Source organism: Vespula vulgaris, chromosome 4 (assembly GCF_905475345.1).
Source record: "Vespula vulgaris chromosome 4, iyVesVulg1.1, whole genome shotgun sequence".
Lineage (NCBI taxonomy): Eukaryota > Metazoa > Arthropoda > Insecta > Hymenoptera > Vespidae > Vespula > Vespula vulgaris.
Genome location: NC_066589.1, coordinates 1,928,674 through 1,949,200, shown reverse-complemented (window position 1 = coordinate 1,949,200; position 20,527 = coordinate 1,928,674). Strand labels below are relative to the sequence as shown.

Below are 20,527 nucleotides of genomic sequence, written 5' to 3'. Positions count from 1 at the left end.
TCGAATAAGAGCATGTTAGCAAGAGAGATCGATCGGAAGGAGGCAATTTTTTGTACGCACCAATCGATGCGATCGATCGTTAGAAATGCAAAGGAAAGGACGACGGAGAGTGGGAGAGTCAAGATCGAACGCTCGATCGGATGGTTCGATCGTAAGCGTGGCGCTCGGTTCGTGCGAACCGAGTAGAGACGGACATTGCCGATTGAGAACCCCTACTCCTTCGTAACGTTTCGTAGGCCCGGAGAGCCGACGAGGAGGAGGCGGAGGTGGTTATGTCCAATGAGACTCGTTGCAAAGAAAGGGAACGCGTACATCAGCAGCGACGTCGCCGTCGCCGTCGTCGTCGTCGTCGTCGTCGTCGTCGTCGCGGTTGCGTTCGTTGTCGCGTCTTCGTGATCGCCGTCAAAGTCGCGTTTATAGTTATTGTTATTGTTATTGTTGATGATCGTGCGGCTGTTGTTGTCCTGCGCCGTCAAAGCTCTGTACGTCTTAGAAGTTGCGCGCTAACGATCGTCTTCGCGTTTCCTCTAAGGCGAGGCACGAGAGAAGAGCGAACGAGGCTAGAGAGTGGTGCCAAACACACAACGAGGAAAGCGATCGCTGTGTGTTACGTGCGCGACGTCGTTACGATCGTATGCTGCGCGCGCGTTCTTCCCTGCTGAAGAGAGACAGAAACACAGGCGATGAGAAAGAGAGAGAGGGAGATAGAGAAAGAGAGAAAGAAAGATAGTTTGAAGCGGGTGCGAGATCCGACAGCGGATCTCAGTGTGCGTTCGTGCTTGCGTGCGTCGTGTCTTTGCGTGCGTGCGTGAGTGTACAAGGAGACTTGTGATATGTGAAAAGTGCGTGGAAGAAGGCGGAGGAGGCGTGCGAGAGCGACTTTACTTTTCTCGAGTCTCGAACGAGGTGTTAAAGAAGAAGAAGAAGAATAAGGAGAAGACGTAAAAAAAGAGAGAGGATATTCCGTGCGCGTGTGTCTTTCTATGTCTCTCCGGTGTTGTGCTTACCGTCGTCGCTGGTGCGCGAATAACGGCGGGTAAGGTTGATAGTAAAGAGAGGAGAGGAGAGGAGAGAAGAATCATCAGTACGTCGTCGTCGTCGTCGACGTCGTCGTCGTCGTCGTCGTCGTTGTGTGGTGTTGATCGAACGAACGGAGGAAAGGAGAGGAAAAGGACGGGAAGAGACGAGAGAAGGGACGAAAAAGCGGGAAGCGAGATTCTCGGTGTGTGTATCGACGCTTCTCACTCTGTCTACCGGCGGCTCTCTCGCGAGTTGTCTTCTCTCTCTCTCTCTCTCCCATCTCCCCCTCTCTTTCTTTGACTTTCTTCGAGGATTTCGCGCGAGGACGCGCGCGAGAGAAAGAGAGGGAGATAGAAGAAGAAAACGGCAAAGAACCGAAAATGCGATACGCGAGTCGTGAGGCCGCCTAGCGTAGTAGCGTATCGGCCCTAGCACGGCTACGGGCCCCTCTGCGAAGAGAGTTTTAGCGGCGGAAAAATGGCGTCCGATAACGAAGCCTCTTGCGCGAGTGACCCAAATTTCGCCGTGATCTGCTCCTTCCTCGAGTGTTTCGGCAAATCCTGTGGCATAGTCTATCCGGACATCGCGAGGTTGCAAGAAATGATCGAAAACACGCAGGAAGGTGAGTCAAAATTATCTGTGTATATTCCTTCTATCTTACCACCGCGTTCGTTCGTTTCGTTTCGTCGTTCGTAGTGCGCGTACGTATATGCGCGCGCGCGCGCGCGCACTCGCGCTCGCTCGTGCTGCTGCTGCTGCTGCTGCTGCTACTCCTCTTCTTTGAGTCTTTCTTTCTGTGTATATGCTTGTCACATGCGTATATGTGTCTCTCTGTATAATACGCGCGCTCGCGCATGGTTCATGTAAGAGAACGAATGAACAAGGGAGAAAGAAAGAGAGAGAGAGAGAGAGAGGGAGTGAGTGAGACAAAACGAATGCTCTCTGCGAGTGGGATGAAAAAGAGGGAGGGGGCAGAGAATAACCGACCCGCCCCCGCCAGACGAAAAGTCTCGCGCGAACTCCATCAGTTTTGTTTTCCTTTTTCACGATTCTCTTTCTTACTGTCGATGTTAGTAACGCAACGAAACTCTTTGTAAAGACGTAGATGAATGTTAGTTCGAAAATTGCCTCTTATGTATTTGACTGCCCACTTCTACACATTCATATACGTTCGTAGGTTGTATACCTGCGTACGCGTATGTATGTATGTATGTATGTATGTATGTATGTATGTATAGATGGATGGATGGATGATGTACGTATGTATGGATGCATGCATACACATATGTGCGTGCGCAATACGCACGACCTCCCTCTGTTTTCATCCCTCTCCACTGTAACTACAAGGTCTGTGGCTAATCTGTACTATATCGTGAATCTACGACTATTTTCTTCGTTTCTTCATCTCTTCCCCCTCTCTTTCTCTCTCTCTCTCTCTCTCTCTCTCTCTTTCTCTCGTTCCATTTGTAATGTTGGGTGGATCTCTCCGAGGAAAGCGCGCAATTCGTGTTCTTCGTATTCTTTTTTTACTCCGAACCAACGAGGTCTCTTTCTCTCTTGCATGGGTGGTGCAAAAGACTACCGATTTGACAGATAAACCCTCGAGATCGTTTCGTCGTGTGTTGTTGTTTTGCCCCGTGCTGCCACCTCCCTTCCTTCTTGTCAATCGCGGTTACACGTGATTACGAATTACGGACACATTTCGGTTTGTTCATAGGCATGATATATTTTGACATTTCGATTCTAGATAAATCTTGGCATTTTACTCTCTTTTCGTTATCTCTACCTTCTTTTTCGCAATGTATTTAATAGTTTCTTTTACGAGAGACTTTTTATAAACCGAGTTTTGCGCATTTATTAAATATCACTATTTCTTTTAAAGAAGTAATAGTTTTGGATATAAATTTTATTTATTTCTTTTATATAAAAAAAGTTCTTTTTACTTTTGATATATTTATGATTCTATTGTCTTTGACTTTCAGGACTTTCTTTTAATTTTTCTATATATGCATTATATTCTTATTGGAATTGTACTGGTTTATCATATAGATATTATTTTTCTTTCAGTACCTCAACAATTAGTAGATTTACACATCAAATTACTAAGAAAAACACGTAAGACAGTGTCTCCTGAGAAATGGGAGCGAGCATTGGTCAAATTTTGTCATACTTATTCGAATCAGGATGGGTGGGAACTTGAACGTTTTGGTTACAAGAAAGCTCGTATTGCTGTTAAATTACGTCTACTTAAGGTACATTGATATACATATATATTTTTTTTTATATCATTGCTATTATCTGTGATGTTTACTTGTATATTAATAGTTCTGTTAATATTATAATCATTATCATAGGTACTCTTGGAAACACAGTTCGATTTGAATCAAAAGTTTAAAAATGAAGTAAATAAGCTCGCAGCTGATGAGTTACGTGTGGAACCATTAGGGAGGGACAAAACTGGATTAGCCTATTGGTGTCAGCTCGATGAAGAGTGTAATATTAGAGTATACAGGGAGGATTTAGATGAGGAAAATTGGGAACTAGTGGCTAAGTAAGTTTTGCTTATATAATACTCTTATTTAATATTGCTGTACATTAATATAAATACTTTCCAATACTAGAGATCGGGATGGCGTTGTTAATCTAATAAACACTCTGTCAAATGGTGAAGCTGAATCGATACCAATTAACGAAGATAGTAATAGTTTAGAAATTTCTGAAAAACCTATAATAGACACTGGCCAAATAACTACATCACCCAGTTTGGAAGAAGATGAAGTTATACAACAAAATGGCACTCATAATGATAATTTAGAAGAAAAGGATGAACAAAAAGATGATCTTGAAAACGTTGAAGATGATCGAGAACGAAATGCTATTATCGCTGATCAAGATAATGCTGAAGTTGAGAACGAGGAGGAAGAAATAGATGAGGAAGAGGAAGAGGAAGAAGAAGAGGAGGAGGAGGAGGAGGAGGAGGAGGAGGAAGAAGAGGATGAAGAAGATGACGATGAAGAAGAAGATGAAGAAGACGAAGATGTAACCAATGATGAAAGTTCCAAACAAAATACAGAGGAAGATGATTCTTTAGAGGTAGCACAAGATCAAGTTCTAAAATCAAACATACAACCTGTAAGTACTGCAAAAGTGACTAATGGAAGTGCTCATATACCGACTGAGAAAATTAATGAAAAGAAAACCTTATCGGAAGAAACCATTATATCTCATGCATCCGATTCTAAGCCTCTGGAATCTGTCAAATCTGAAAATTTAACGAAATCAAATATCAATAAAATTACCAATGAAGAATTAGTACCTTTGAAATCAATAGAAACACCTGTCATCACTTCTCCTCTTAAACTTGTAAATATCGCAGATTTGAAACAGGTGCAGGAAGAAAAGAACGCAAATCATATATTGTCTATTAGTACCCCAATAAATATATCTAAAAAGCATAATACTATGGAGGAAACAACAGAATCTGTAATGAAATCTTTAGAAAAATTATCTGGTAAAAATAGCATTTCTTTTACATCTACAGATATTACATCTGGACACAGTAAATTGTCTGTTAAACCAATAGATCAATTAGCTGCAAATCTTGTGAGAATGCAAGCTGAAAAACTCGAAAAGCCAAGTGGAACAAAGTCATTGGAAAAAATAGCAGAGAATCTGGCAAGATCTGGGGGTATGCTTAATTCTACAATAAATGGAGATGATGACAGATTACCACAAGATTTTTGTCCAAGAGGTCAACCTGAAAAACCTGCTATACTTCGAGGACATAGAGGTATGGATTTATCTACATCACCTCGTGGTTGGGAAAGTGTAAATGAACAAAGTAGTCCCATGGATTTTTCGGGAATTGATCTTTCTAGTCGAAAATTCACCAAAAGCATGGATTTATCTACACCTGGATATAGATCTCAAAATTTTCAACATAGAGAAATGGATTTGAGTACCAAGAAATCGAACAAACCAGACGTGCAAAATCTATCCTATGATGCTAGAGCAGTGATGATGCGTAATCATGCTATGGTAGCAGATTTAAGTAAACGACAAATGCCATTTACAGCCTATGAAATGTCTGCTACTGCGTATCACAGCACTGCTAGATTACCTCCTAAAGAGGAGCATAGATTACCAAGTTACGCGTTACTACCAGATCCGAGTAAAATAACAGCTTTACGAATGGGTCCAACTTCTATAAAAAGGCCATTAGAGGGGGATGATGCGCAATCTGATATTCTAAAAAGAATAAGGGCAGATGTAATACCCATTAGAGGATCCATTGATAAAAGAACAATGCTCAATAGTAGTTGGAGAGAAGAAACAAGTGAAGCAATTGAAGAACCATTAATGATGGTTCAGGGTGAAGGATCTGGTAGTGATTGCGACGCTGTCAATCCTGGAGTTGGTGAACCTATAGAAGAACCTGTTATGTTTTTCTACGGTGAGGGTTCCGGAGTTGAATGCGAAACAGGTAATCCTGGTGATGACACGTCAACTGATAATAAAGAAAGCAACCAATCAAAAAGTGAAGCTGACTCAGCAACTGCTGCTTTATCTTCAAGTGAGATATTAAATGAAGAAAATCTTATAAAGGAAGTTTCAACTGCTTCTATGGAGACAAGCAAAAACTCTGTAAGGTTAAATAGGAATTATTCCCAATCTAACGTTGATATTAACGACAGTCAAGTAGTAGGCTCTACACAAGAGAAGCCAAAATTTAAACCAACTCTGGGCGTTCAAATAATTCCGAAAAGTACAAGTGGTTCTATTAAACGATTATCGAGGTGGGACGTAGGTAAACCAGCAGAAAAAACAGAGTGCGACAGTAGTATCATATCAAATGAAGAAGACATATCACAGAAGGAACAGTATTTTCCCAAAGAAGGCACTAGCGATCAGAAATGTAGCAATAAAGATGAAAACACTTTACAGACAAGCGAAGACTTATCTTTGTCAAAAGTCGGTTTTGAATGCCTTTCTAGCACTGATAACTTAAATGAGAAGATGAATGCAAATTCTTTCAATGAAGTTAGTACGCTAGATCAAAATAGTATAGAATCTAACGTTACTGATACAGATACGATTGATAGCAATTCAAAAAAATCTAAAGAGAATTCTAAATTATTGGAAACCATACAATGCGATTCCTCTATATCTTCATGTCAGGCCGATACTTCAGAAGGTTTGGAGTCTAGTACAAATACCATGCTTGTACCCTATTCATTAAGCAGTGAAAAAGTTTCTACAAATGTTTCAGATTCAAGTAACATAGTTACACAAAATTCCGAATTTTTACACAAGGTAGATAACGAATGTAAACCAAAATCTGCATCGCCACCAAGATTTTTTTTTGGACCAAATTGCATTTCATATACTTCAAAGTCTGTAGATTTGGAAACTCAGTCGGATCAAGTTGTCACAACATCGATTCAATGTAAATCTGACACATTACAGTATGAATGTGTTTCTTCTTCCAAACCTTCAGAAGATACACTTTTGTCATATAAATCGGAAGAATTTGATGTTACTCAAACAAACAATAATTCATTAAAAGCCAGTTCGTTTGATTCTCATAATATATATTGTGCAAATGACAAAAGGGAGAAACTGGAGGGTTCGAGTCATACATGGAACTCAAATGAAGAAAGTGCTCACAATGCGATTGATGTACCAAGAACAACTACTCAAATAGATGAAGATTTACAATCGAACACTGTACAAGAATCTGCTTATGCCAATGACAAAGAAGAATCGGAAGAAAGTATTGTAAAACCCGAAAAATCTGAGTCTACAGACGTTGTTTCACAATCCTTTATTACTAATAATATAAATATTACGTTAAATACAGCGGAATCATTAACAAATAGTCCAGATCTTCAGCATAAGAAGATAATTGTGAATGATAATGATACGAAGACTGAGCATACAGCACAGCACAGTGAAAGCACTACAACTGATCAATCGAAATTTATAGATGACAGATCTTATCAATCGACAAGTCCTGAAAAGGATGTCAACCTTAACACATCAGACAACATACAAGAACACACAGAACCACTCAGTACTTACTCTGAGAATGAAGCTGAACATAAATCTTCCAAAGAAGAAATTTCTCATGAGATTATAGAAAAAACAGAATCTGAACCAACAACAGATACAACCGAACATACAACGTGTATGTCACCGTGTAATAAAGATCAGAATCAAGATATACAAATGGAATCGAAAAATCTACAGGAATGTGCATGTGAGGATAATACTAATAATATAGAATCTACGGATTTAATTCCGTCTCCGAATTTCCAAGAAGTACATAGCTCTGCTGGAGTACAAGAAGTAGATCATGTCTCTGACGAATTTCAAGCTCTTAAAAAAGACGAGGTAGATTTAGGTAGAGAAAATTACGATAAACACAGCGATAAGAACGATAATTTGTCTGAATTTGATACGCAAGAGGAACAATCAATGGATACTGATACTGAAAAAATGAAAGGACAATTTAGTTCGGATGCTGATTCAATGTCAGTCAACTATGATAAAAATAGTGAAAGAAATGATGCATTGTCAGATTTAGGAGTGCAAGACGAAGGTTCAGGAGATTCAGAAGAAATTAAAGAGAAACACTTAACCAATTCTTACGACAAAACTAATACTTCCGAAGATATTCCTGAATCTGACCTTATCGACAATGAAACTGTTAGCAGTTCTGCATGTATGCAAGAATATAATAAAGAATCATTTGCTTCTGTTATAAGTAGTTCGAACGATAAATCCGTTCAAAATATATTTTTGCAAGACAATACCAACATACCGATAGTATCCCAACAAATCGAAAATCCATTCTCAGCTAAAACAAGTAATAGTGCATTTAATGTATTAGCACCAATAGTATCTAATATTTCTATTATGAAATCTGCAGAAACGAACGATATACCATCATTAAAAGAAAATTATTCATCTAGTATGGATCAAAGTGTAAATGAATATGCCGATGATGTATCAGAAAATCCAAGTTCTTGTATTGATCAAGATTCAAATGAAGATATGATAATTGACGACAGAATGTCAGAATCTAATGAATCCTCAAAAGAGGTGGAAGAAACTTCATCTAATGAAGTTCTATCTAATGAAAAGATAACAACACCACCCGATGATGAGAAATCAACGGTTTGCAATGAAAATTTGTTGAATGATCAAAATACAAAAAAAGAAGATAATTTTTCTATGCAAAATGATTTACCTCCTATCACAGAAAATCAGACAAGTGCACTAAATACTTCTACAGCAATTGACAAGGATGATAATTCCCCTATTACTGTAGAAATTGTTGAACAAAAAGATTCAAATAGTAGAACAAATGATAAGGAAAGTGATAATGTACAAATAACTGAAACATATACAGAGAAATCTGAAACGGCCATAAGTAATAGTAGTTATGAAAATACAGATGTAAAGTTAAAAGAAGATATGGATAATACTGAAAAACAAAATGTACAAAGTGAAATAAATTTAATTTCAAAGGAATCTGAAAAAAATTCACTTAATAAACAATCTTTAGTAGCGAATTATGATAGTAACGATTCTAATGAGGATGGCAGCGACGATGTTTTTGAGGCAGATACGTTAGAGGAATATGAATCTACAGATATCCCTAATTGTTCTGCAGAAGAGCATCCAGTAAATGATAACAAAATTACAAAAAACACAAACATTGAACAGGAATGTATAAGCGACAAAAATTATACATTACTTGAAGAGCCACAGCAATTTGTACAGAATAAAGAAGAGTTAGAATCAAATTTACAAATCGAAACTGATAAGATTTCTACTAAAAACGAAGTAGAGAATAAGAAGGAAACGTGTAATACTAATTCAGAAAAAGTAAGTGATATTTTCAACAAAAGAAATACTGAAGTAAGTAGTGATGATGTTAAATGCAGTGACACAAGTAAAAATGAACAAACAAGCGATGCATCTAGCAAAGACGAATACAGGGAGGATATAGAATTACATAATGCATCTCCTCTTGATAGTTCTAGCAAACTAAATAATACTACATCAACAATACTGTCGGCATCATCAGATCATTCTCACTCACAAACATTTGTAAATGAAAAAACTCAAGCAGAGTTTCAAATTACTTCTAATCAAATTGTCAAAGAATATGTGAACAATACTCAGAACAATAAAAGCATTTTAGATGAGACCACAATAACAAAATTACAAAATGAAAATAAGGCTTCTACTCAGTCAGTGCAAGACATAGATAACTCTGTGCTTGAAAAGTTAGATAGTAATAAAAATACAGACAATACAGAAAATACTGCTAATTTAATACAAGTTCAAAAAAATAGTGGATCGGGTGACATGGATGATCAAACAAATATATTAGATCATTCCGTAAGTGTTATGGATCAACAAGTTGTAGAAAAGATAAACGATAAAGATAACATTGCTAAAAGTAAAGAAATGACATTGCAGGTTGCAGAAGTATTACCAAAATCGCAACAATATCAGGGATTAAAAGCAGATTATCTGGAAAATGAAAATGAGCAAAATAAGTTTGAAACAAAAGGGAATAACTACATTGATAATACTGTAAATGAAACTACTGCAGTTGAAACAATTAATCAGTCTGTATCAAATACTTCTACAATTAAATTAGACAATGATATACAACAAGCATCACAAAGTTATGAAACTCATTCATTAGCAGAGTTAAAAGACAGTAATCTTTCTGATAATATAAATCATACAAATTCCATTGCTAATAAGCCAACTGTCTCCTATGATATAAGCGATGATAAAAGTAAACAGACTGATTTTATTAATATTTCCAATACAAATAAGGATAATATTTATAACAAATCTGTAATCAATATACAGAACACTATGGCAGCCTGTGCTGAACAGGAGCAAATATCTGAAAAAAAAGAAGAAGTATTAGGAATTATAAGAAATGATTTTAAGAAAGAAGGTAATAAAAGAGCGAGTGATACCTCACAGGTTGAAGATGTACCACCATTAAAATCTAAACCGCCTTATATAAAACCTTTTGTAGAAACTTTATCCACTGACGTAAAGTATAATTCACAATCGGAAACGAAGATGGAAACTGTAATTGAAAAGAAAGAATTGAAACTTGAAGGCAACATACTTAACAAAGTAAATGATTCCTTAACAATACCACCTATTACAGATACGTACAATGCAGTTATGAGTAATATTGATGTTGGAGACAATTTTAAAAACGACGTTTTACCAAAAGATAATTTAGATTTGAAGAATAAAAAGGATCTTTCAGAAATTCAAAATGTTGAAGTCAAAGCAGTTACAGTATCGTCAGATGATTCTATAGGAGCTGATCATGAAAATGTGTTTGATGCACCATCAGAAGAGCCTGATCCACTAGCATGTACCGAAGATGATACATTGAAAGGTTTAAATATAAACATTGGTGAAGATGGTACTAATGCAAAAATAGGTATTCGCGTTAAATCAGTTTCTGAACTCGTATACGAAGGTTGGAAGTTGGATGGTTCAGAAACTACGAAAGTTTCACGAAAACGACGTAATAGCGCACAAGATTCGAATTCCGAAGATTTAGGAGAAAAACAAGAAGAAGAAGAAGAAATGATGGGGGGTAAAAGAATAAAATTACGTGCAAAACGTATACCAGATAAACAATTGCGCAAGTCGGTCGAAGAGAGTCGTATTGTAACTATAAGCTCGGAGGATGAGGCTGTGAAATGTAAAATAGCAGAGGATAATAAAGATGGTAGCGATGATCTTACAATTACGCGTTCTATTCCAATGGGACGTAAAAATAGGGGACGCCCAAAAGGCAGGAGACGACGTTGCAGAGGCGGTGGACGTTCGCGTCCGAAGCATTCAGGAGGAGTCAATGTAAATCAAACGTCGGAAGAATCTCCTAACGTGCAACTTGAGGGTACGCCTATCAATGTTTCTTCATTGGAGACAACACCATCTTCGTCTCAAAAAAAGAGAAAGAAAAGTAAGTTCAACGACCCTTGCAACTTTTATTGCTAATTTATTTTCTTTCCTTCTTTTTTCTTTTAACGAGATAAGTAATATTAAATATAAGAATGATATTTATATGACGAATAAAAAAAAAAATAAAAAATTTAGATATAAGGGTAATTAAATTAATTAATTAAATAAAAATAAATATTTATAGCATCATCTTTTATTTACAGGAAAAATGGTTTTGGGTTTAGAAATAGGAAGGGATATTGCACCTGAACAACAAGAAGGTGTACTACAAACTGAAACACCTGTTAGGCAATCAAGAAGAATTGCCCAATTAAAGATTAAAGAGGCAGCAGATAGGAGGAGAATAGAAGAAGAAGCATTAACTGAAGTAAAAGAGAAGAAGGACACTACAGATAAGAAAAAAAGAAGAAAACAAAAAGTATATATATTTAATAATTAAATAAATATAAATAGCGCGAAAAAGCGCTTATCTAATTATTTTTGTATCATTATTGTAAATTATATGTACTTTACAGAACGAAAGTGAAGAAGAAGTTATAATGAAAGAAATCGATAAAGATATAAAATCTAAAAGAAAACGAAAAAAGCGAAAAAAGAAGAAAATGCTTGCAAAATTTAATGAAGCCAATCCATGGCAAAGTTCATCTGGTTCTAGTAGTGATAACGATATCGATAATGAAGATGAGGAAGAAGAAGAAGAAATAGAAACTGAAGGATCTTTACTTTTCAAAAGCGATCACGAATTTTCTCCCGAAAGTGATCTTGAGAAGGATCAAGAATCTGAGCCATTGAGAAGAGCTAGAACTGCTCAGAAAGGTAATAAATGCAATATAAATTTTAGTACATGAAATAAGATAGGATCTAAAAAAACAATTTTACTATAATGTCGAAATTAAATAATCTCAAATATAAATTATGCAAATTCTCACGTTCTCCTTTTTTCCTCCGTAGGTCAAAGTGATGTTGAAGAAGCAGATGATGAATATGCTTGTCAAAAATGTGGCAAGGCCGATCATCCCGAATGGATTCTTTTATGCGATTCTTGTGATAAAGGATGGCATTGTTCTTGTTTGAGACCCGCGCTCATGCTTATACCAGAAGGTGATTGGTTCTGTCCACCGTGTCAGCATGTAAGTTATTCCACGTGAAAGATTTGAATAAAAATTATTAAGCAAGTTTGTTGTTACAAAAGAATATTAATTTTGCCATATCATTTAACAGAATATATTGGTATCTAAATTACGTGAAAGTTTAAAGACGTATGATCAAGTGACAAAACGTCACGAAAATGAAGTATTAAGAAAAAAGAGGCTGGCTTTTGTTGGTATAAGTTTAGATAATGTTTTACATAAAAATGAGACGCAACGCGTTCAAAAGGATTTAAAGGAATCAAGTCAAGAATCTGAAAATGGTAAATTTATGAAGACATTTGTTATGTATTAAATGTTTACATTGTAATAATTTCATTTGTATTCTATTTAAAGAATCTTCGTCCGAGCAATCATCATCGGCTTCAAGTTCGGAAACATCGAGCAGCGAAGAGAGCGAACCGGTGTATCAATTACGAGAAAGACGTTGTGCGAATACTTACAAGTTCAATGAATATGACGATATGATCAATGCTGCGATTCAAGACGAAGTAGAAGCTGTCCAAGGTGCTGGTAATCAAGGAAGAGGTAAAGACATTGCAACGATAGTTAATGCAGAAAAGGAGGAAGCACAGGTTGGTATATCAAAGCACAAAAATATTTAATGTAACGTGTGAGATTACGAATTAGATCTTTTAACTCTGAACTCTTTGTATAAAAAGCTTCATCAACAAGTCGAAGGACTACAGATGAAGGGCGTAGATGAGGATAAAAACGATTTAGAACAAAAATCTGAAAGAGAAAGCGACGAGGAATATAAAGTGGAAAAGGAGGAGGTCGATGAAGAAGAAGAAGAACGGAAAAGAGTTACTAAACGATTATTAGCGCGAAGAAAACATCGTAAATTGAATAGCTTGGATATAAGCAGCGAGGACGATCCAGAAAGCGACGAAGATTTCAAAGGGACTAGTTCGGACGACGAAGAAGATTTTGATGATCATATGACATCATCAGATGAAAGTAGTTTCACCGATTCTAGGCGTCGTGGTAGAAAGGGAGATTCGCGACCAGTTAGAAGGTCTACTAGAGCCAGAATAACGACTACTTACGATCCAGATTTCAGTAAGTTTAAAGCTGTAAATATGTGATACAACGTACTGTCTCTTTTCGCGTCTCTGTTGGTTACTGTTGGTTATCTCGAGAAGAGAGGAAAAATTGGAATCTACGATTTTAAGGACTTAAGTGCTATTTGCGAGGAATTGAATATTTTATACGTCCCTATGCCAATGAAATTTTAAGTCTGATTTCTAATACTCTTCCTAATTCTAAGTCGCTTCACCGATTAATTTCCAAATTCTATTTTCCTTTATCTTAGGAATTAATAATTTATCATTTAAATTCCTTTTGCGATCAATTATTCAATTCCAAGTTCTTACTCGCAATAAACGTCAGATATTAATAATTGTCAAATCGTAACTTCAAATTCTAATTCTAAGGATTTCTAATAAATCCTCGTTATTATCGTGTCTTGCATAATCCTTTTCAAGTTTGGGTCATCGATAAATGTTTTTCCCGGCGCACACATGTTCGCGTTAATATTCTACGACTTTTGATTATATATATACATATATAATCATTCGTACGATATTTTTATAGTTAATGACGATAGTGAAGAGAGCGATCGCCCAAAAAGGAAAAAGTCTCGATCCATGTGGGAAAATTCAGATAGCGAAGATAGTGATAATTCCTGGAGACAAAGAAAGAAAAAGTAAATTTTGTCAATGTAAAATAATATATACGATATTACATGAAATGTGTACGGTATAACAGTAAATTCGTGTACTTTGTATAGGAGCAGAACTATACCAACTTCAAGATATAGGACGACTTCGAAAGTGAAAAGTAAAAAGAAGAAAAGGAGAAAACGTATAATAGAGTCAGATAACCAAAGTGATAACGAGGAGGAAGATGAGCCAAGAAGTAACGATCAGGATGCGTCAGAAAATGTGAATGCCGCCGTTATCCAGGAAAGTGAGGAACCGACGCCTGCTAAGAACGAAAACGAAGAGAATATCGCTAATCTTGAAAACGTTGAAAATGTTGAAAATACGCACAATACTGAGAGCGTGAAAGTAGAGATAATGGAGAACGTCGTTGCAAATGCGGATACATTGGTTCCTCCGCAACTTGATGAAATCGTAGCCCAAAAAAGGAAAAAAGTAAATAATAAAATGATTTATAAGATAAATTCATAATTCTAATTATATATATTTTTTTATATATATATTATAATATATATAATAAGCATGATGTAGTATATAGCGAATTATGACGATAATAATATAAATACTTTGTAGGAAAGCACACCCAAACAGAAAAAGGCACCAACTATTAGACGAAAGGTGATTTTACTTGTATATTACTTTCATAGGTTGTCCTTTTTTTATTCGGCTCATATCTGTTTTTTCATTTACAGATCGTATACGGTGGTTTACCAGATGATAATTATAAACAGGAGGAAGAAGAAATATTAGATAGACGTAGTCGTAGACGAGGACGTAAGATCAATTATCAGGAAGCAACAGCAACGGATAGCGAAGAGGTATTCGTTTGAAATATTTTTGGATATTTATAATGAATCGTATTTGACCGTCGAGCTCTGAAGCATTTCAAATGGACAATGAATAATCTTGTGTTTTTCCTTCCTACAGGAATTAAAAAAAGCTATAAGGAAAACCGTGGAAAGCGAAGACGAATTTGTCGTTAACGAAACAGATGACATAAACGAAGATGCTGAAAAAGATTCTGATTCAGGTAGATCTTCCGTCTTTACTCACTTGCTTCCTTTCAACGATACTATTCGAATATTGTAGCAATATAAAAAACCTTTGTACAACAGATATTTACACTCCTAAGAAAGAAGCCACCAAATTCAAAAATAAATCGCCAAAAAGTAAGAAACCGAGAAAAAGTAAAAGTCCTGCGGCAAAGCGCAAAACAATGGTCGACGGTGTTCCGAAACCGAGAAAGAAGCCTGGACCGAAACCAGGAAGCAAGAATAAAGCTCGTAAGCAGAAATTATTAATGGGTTCGGTGATAAGATCGACAGATGGTCAGCATCTAGACGACAAGGACGTTCTGTCTCATACAATGGACAATCCAATGGGAGAATTAACGTCGAAGATGGACGAAGGTCTTCCGGACAATGTCGGATTGACGGGTACAACGATGTCAGTAGCTAGTTCCTTTACCGGAGATGTACCGGAAGGTTCGTTGGGTGGTCTTGGACCCGGAGAATTAGCAGATCTGGACGATGAACAATTGGAACAAATAATGATGGAGGACGAAGAATATGGTAGACGGCAATTGGAGTTGGCGGCCATCGAGATAGCGAAGAAAAAGAAGAAGGAAGAGCGAGAAGCTAAAAAACTGGAGAAGGCACGGTTGAAAGCATTAGAGATACTGGCTGCTGAGAGGCAGAGAGATCCGAACGCTCCCGAAGGAACCGACGGCGAAGTACCGAAGAAAAAGAAACGGGGTCGTCGTAGCAAAGCCGAGATAATCGCCGAGCAGATGAGAAGAGGTGGAGCTCCGGCTTTGGGTTCCCCTGGATTAGCAAACACGAGTCCAGGTGTTATGGCAGCCAATAGCAGTAACATGATCGGATTGGACGTAGCGAGTAACGTATCACCTAATATAAATCCTAACTTACCCACAGTCATCACGCCTGAGGCCGACAGGACAGCAGAAGGGCATATTCCAATGATGACAGGACCAGACGGGCAGCTCTTCAATCCCGACGGAACGCCGATGAAGCCAAAGAGGAGAGGTCGTGGCAAGGGTAAGAAAACTCTTGCTCTCGAAGCTGCCAGGGCCGCGGAAGCAGCAGCAAAAGCCGCGGCTGAAGCTGGTTTGCTCGGCATGGGCACGGATTCGAACCCAGAAGTTAAATCGAGCGATATCCCAAACGTACTTCCCACTCCAGGTAGCAGTACTTCCGGCTCGGCACCGTCCACACCACCAGCGAGCGGCGTACCTACGCAGTTGCCACCTTCGACGCAAGCGAACGCGCAGTCTGTCTATTCGTCTCTTCCGCCCGGTCAACAGTCTTCCGTGATCACGAGGATGCTCCAGTCGCAACCGGTGTCGTCGAATAATCCGCAGTCGTTCACAGCAGCGGCTGCTGCGATGGGTCATAAATATTTCGGTGCCCCGAATACAACTGGACAGATGATGACAGGTCCACGTACCGGCTATGAGATGCAGCCACGCGGTAGGATACCTTCGCCGTACAGACAGCCAGGACAATCTTCCATGCCACCTCACTTCGCGGCCGTAAGATCTGGCACACCTCCGATGAGAATGAGAGTTCCAGGACCGCAAATGTATCACACGCCTCATCACCCTATGGATCCCTCTCCGTCGGGTGGTGGTCCTATATCCATAAGTAGTCGAGACCGAAGTTCTCCTTTGGCACCGGGTCCTCCGCCCATGATACCACCTGCGGCCGGTAGTCCGTTGGCTAAAGGTGGACCAACACCACCTCCGCCTCCACCTCCTTACGTAAGAGGCGGTCCACCGATCTCCAGGTTTACCGACAATCCCATGGGACCGAGGCATCAGATGCCACCATTTACGAACGCCTCGCCGGTTAACCATGCGATGCAACAACCTTCTCCACCTCCAAACAGACCACCAGGAAATTTCTCGCCGTATCATCCACCTCCGCCACCCAATTATCACTACGGTGCCTACCCTCCTCCTCCGCCTATGTCCACGGCGGATGACGCAGCTGCTTATCAAGGCTCGCCCTATCCTACGGAACATTTCTCGTCTCCCGCGGACAATCAGCCGCAGATTCAAGCGCCTCCGCAACCGCAGCCCCCGCAATCTCAACCACCGCAGCAACAACAGCAACCGCAAACGCATCCTAACGATCCGGCTGCTGTGGCTAATAAACAATACGATGAGGAGGGTACTGGGGAGTTTGGCGGTTTGGTGTCTTATTTCAGTAGCCAGAGGGAGGACGATTTGGATTCGTAGCATGAGTGAAATCTTGGCCAACCCTAAAGCGTTTTTTAAGTATAAATCCTCTGTACAGGATGTACGTTTGGGTTCTCCTTCTTAAAGTGATCGCGACTCTTGCTCGAGGAGAAGAGTCTCGAGAGAGAGACACAGGTTTCTGGTATCCTATTGATATATTTTAGCCCGTAGGTACCATCGTACCAATCAACCCTTATCTTACGCTTCTTGTTCCTGAAACTTCGAAGAAATGGACGGGCACACTTTGAATTCTTCATTTTCCTTTTGCCTGCGGCCTTCGGTAACTTGCTAAACGAAGCGGATCTATCGTTTAACGGATACGATACTTTTCGTTCGGACGCTTTGTTTTAACGTACTCTCTTCGACTCCTCTAACAGTGCTGCGTGTTGTAGGAATATCGATGCACAGCGACAAGATCAAAAATTGCAATGATGATCAAAACAAGCAATGTACAATAGGCGGAAGACTTTGGAATTCTTTTCATCACGATATATCGTTATCAAATCTGCTTCATTTGGCACGTAAAAATGAAACTTGTGTGTCTGCTCGTGATGGACGTTCGAAGGAAAATAATGTCAAGTGAATTTTCATTTGAACGTCATCTAATTCGTTGTACGAATTGTACCGAGATAAGGGTCGATCGTATGGTGAAATTCGTATCGTACGATTCTTATACTTGTAGTTACGGGTTAAACGTAGTTGTATCATATTTGGTACATCAAGATGCTCGAAAATGAATTGATGGAAGTATTTACATAATGTAACGATATAACATTATCTAGTGTTGTTTTATACGCGTAAAGTTAACGTCTAAAGTATATATAAGGATATGTAATATAGAAGTTAGGATCGTCTTCCTCTTGAGCCTCTTCGGCGAGCGGTCGCTCCAGAAGTAAAGAAAAGAAAACGACAAAAGTCTGCACTTTGGATCTGAAACATAAAAGAAACTAAATCCGAGGTTGGTCAAGTCTGAAGTTTGGCAAGTCCGAATCGTCAACAATGGAGCCTATTTTTTAAGGATTGTAAGCTTTTTGTAATTAGTTTCAGTTCGATTGAATTAATATAAAAGGCCAGCGACCATACCTTTGTTCAACGTTGAGTGTGTTGTTGAAGATTCGAGAAGGAGACGGATCTGATTAGAATTTTAACCTTTTCCCGTTCGTTTTCGAACCCATTTCTTCTAATCAGGCGCGTCTTCTTTCGACGAACGCATTTCTCGTTGAACGAACGTCGATCTTATTAAGAACAAGAAAAAGAAGAAGAAAAAAAAACAAAGTTATTGACAAATTCGCGCCGTTGTTACGTGTACATATGTAAATACCGTAAGTTCTTTAGATTATATATTACGTGTATCATATTACATAGTCAAACAAAATACTATAAAGTGAATTAGTGCAAAGGGCACAAATTGTAATATTTAAATTAATTAGAAACAAAAAAGGAATGACATCTGATTACTATAAATTAACAAATGGTGTGAAGACTATTACTATAATTATTTATAAAGAAAGATTAAGGATTTATGATAGGGTTTAGTATATTGTATTTTACAAATTTTACTTGATAATTATATGATTAAATCATTAAATATAGTTATATATTAGAGAACAGGAGGCTGCTGAACGCGCTCTACGAAAAGTGAGAAAACTATGATTAAAAAGCGATATTCGTATAACACACACTCACACACACACACACACATATGTTAGCGATATTAATATAATCGGAAAGGTTAAGAGAAGGGATATGTGGCGTAACAGAAATTTTATTATAATCTTGCGTGCAATGAACTACGTGGTAATATGTACGTATATGTATAATTCAAGAAAATTTAAGCACATGCAACCATAATGGGACTCTTTTCGTTCCTTAAAAAAAAATTAATCGAGCATGAATTATTAAGAATATTCGTTATTATTACATAAAGTGGATATGTAGAGGATAATAAAAGATAATTATGGATGAGAGAGAGAGAGAGAAAGAGAGAAAGAATATCGAAATATATTCGCGAATGAATGTAAAAGATTGCTATTGTTTCAACGATTGAAACAAAGGAAAGCGATCGTTTAGGTATTCTTCTTGCAAAATCGAGTCAGATAGAATCTGCCATAATTAATATTCTCTATCAAGAGGAAGGCCTAAACGAAGTTTGGTCGCTAGGTGGTGTTTACTGAACAGATACAGTCGTTTAAAGAGAAGGTAGTTTTTTTAAACGCAATTTATTTTTTATTACTGTCTCGTTTGATTTCGTCCAGCCTCCTGCTCTTTAACGCAATGGCATGTCTTCGGTGACATTGCACTTGCAAAAACCATGTATCTGTTTAGTTATCACACGTACGTGCATACCTAATATAAATAGAAGCTATATAAACAAAAAAGATATTACATTATCTTAGAATTAGCTGCTTGGGATAGTTTCCTTTTACTTGGAGAAAACGTTTTAACGACAAAATGTAATTGAACGTTTATACACACGTGCACACCGTATAACGTAGTGGAGGGTGTTTTACTACCGCTCAGTTGATTATTTTTTACACCTACATGTATTTTTCGGTTTTATGCAGTTTAATAATACGATCTATTGTCTTCTTTTAGAACACAACAACATGTCTTTGGACCATTCGTTCTTAGGGTGCGCTTCAAGGAAAAATATCACATACCATATATACATATATGCCTGAACTCGTTGTTCGCATACTTTACGTCGTCATCATTGTCGCGTTTATAAAGCGAAATTTTTTCAAATAAGTCTCAATTGTTGTCCTGTCCTTCATCGAGAAGCGTATTATATAAACATATATGATTATGACTATTAAGTTCTATATAGATTCATACTCCGATATTCTTACCTCTTCAGAGGTGGAAAGAAAAGATGTATCTAATACGAATATTATAATACATATTGCTAATAGTCGAAACGTATTTGCATTTAGTGAGATATTTAATATTTCGTGTACGTTGTGATACCGAGACGCAACGTCGGAGAGAGATACCCGATTGTGTAGTCGTCTTTTATCTGGATAATTCAAATCGCGCGTAGATTTATTCGCATTTAAATAGTACGTGTTTCCTTGAAACGTAAACCGAAGAGAAAAGTGTCTTGCTAAGACGATAGGAAATGTGGTGCAGTTTAGCTTTTGTTTTGATAAGGGTCTAGACCAAACGCAATTATTATATTACATGTTGTAGCCTAAATGCAAACATTTTGTAATAAAATTCAATATATTGAAATAACATTGTAGACTTGAATCAATCTTTCTCTTTTTCTTTTTTTTTTTCTTTTTTCTTAATAATTCACTGCTTCTTATTCAATAATTATTTCTTCGATCAAAAGTGATCATTTATTTAAC

At 37.7% G+C, this 20,527-nt stretch overlaps 1 protein-coding gene across 4 annotated transcripts; it reads left to right on the top strand.

Moving 5' to 3' along the window:
- Nucleotides 1-20,411, top strand: LOC127063174 (uncharacterized). 4 transcript variants are annotated; one of them, XM_050992560.1, is made up of 18 exons: nucleotides 1-1,642; nucleotides 3,088-3,272; nucleotides 3,375-3,571; nucleotides 3,642-11,047; nucleotides 11,250-11,464; nucleotides 11,562-11,862; nucleotides 11,998-12,176; nucleotides 12,268-12,457; nucleotides 12,531-12,769; nucleotides 12,857-13,256; nucleotides 13,791-13,902; nucleotides 13,987-14,353; nucleotides 14,492-14,536; nucleotides 14,611-14,736; nucleotides 14,846-14,948; nucleotides 15,034-15,765; nucleotides 15,853-15,975; nucleotides 16,120-20,411. In XM_050992560.1, the coding sequence occupies exons 1-18, from the start codon at nucleotides 1,498-1,500 to the stop codon at nucleotides 17,175-17,177; spliced, it is 12,123 nt and encodes a 4,040-aa protein (XP_050848517.1). In that variant the 5' UTR covers nucleotides 1-1,497; the 3' UTR covers nucleotides 17,178-20,411. The 4 variants fall into 4 exon arrangements, with proteins under 4 accessions (XP_050848517.1, XP_050848515.1, XP_050848516.1 ...); XM_050992558.1 differs by having other exon boundaries at nucleotides 4-1,642; nucleotides 15,853-20,411; XM_050992559.1 differs by having other exon boundaries at nucleotides 84-1,642; nucleotides 15,034-15,975.
- Nucleotides 20,412-20,527: the final 116 nt, after the last annotated feature.

What these genes read in the sequence shown, in the direction of transcription:
- LOC127063174 (XM_050992557.1), top strand. Translation starts at nt 1,498, where the DNA reads ATGGCGTCCGATAACGAAGCCTCTTGCGCGAGTGACCCAAATTTCGCC. An exon ending in AAGTCAAGAATCTGAAAATG is followed by an intron (nt 12,458 to 12,530) that starts GTAAATTTATGA and finishes TTCTATTTAAAG; the next exon opens with AATCTTCGTCCGAGCAATCA. An exon ending in TGGAGACAAAGAAAGAAAAA is followed by an intron (nt 13,903 to 13,986) that starts GTAAATTTTGTC and finishes TACTTTGTATAG; the next exon opens with GAGCAGAACTATACCAACTT.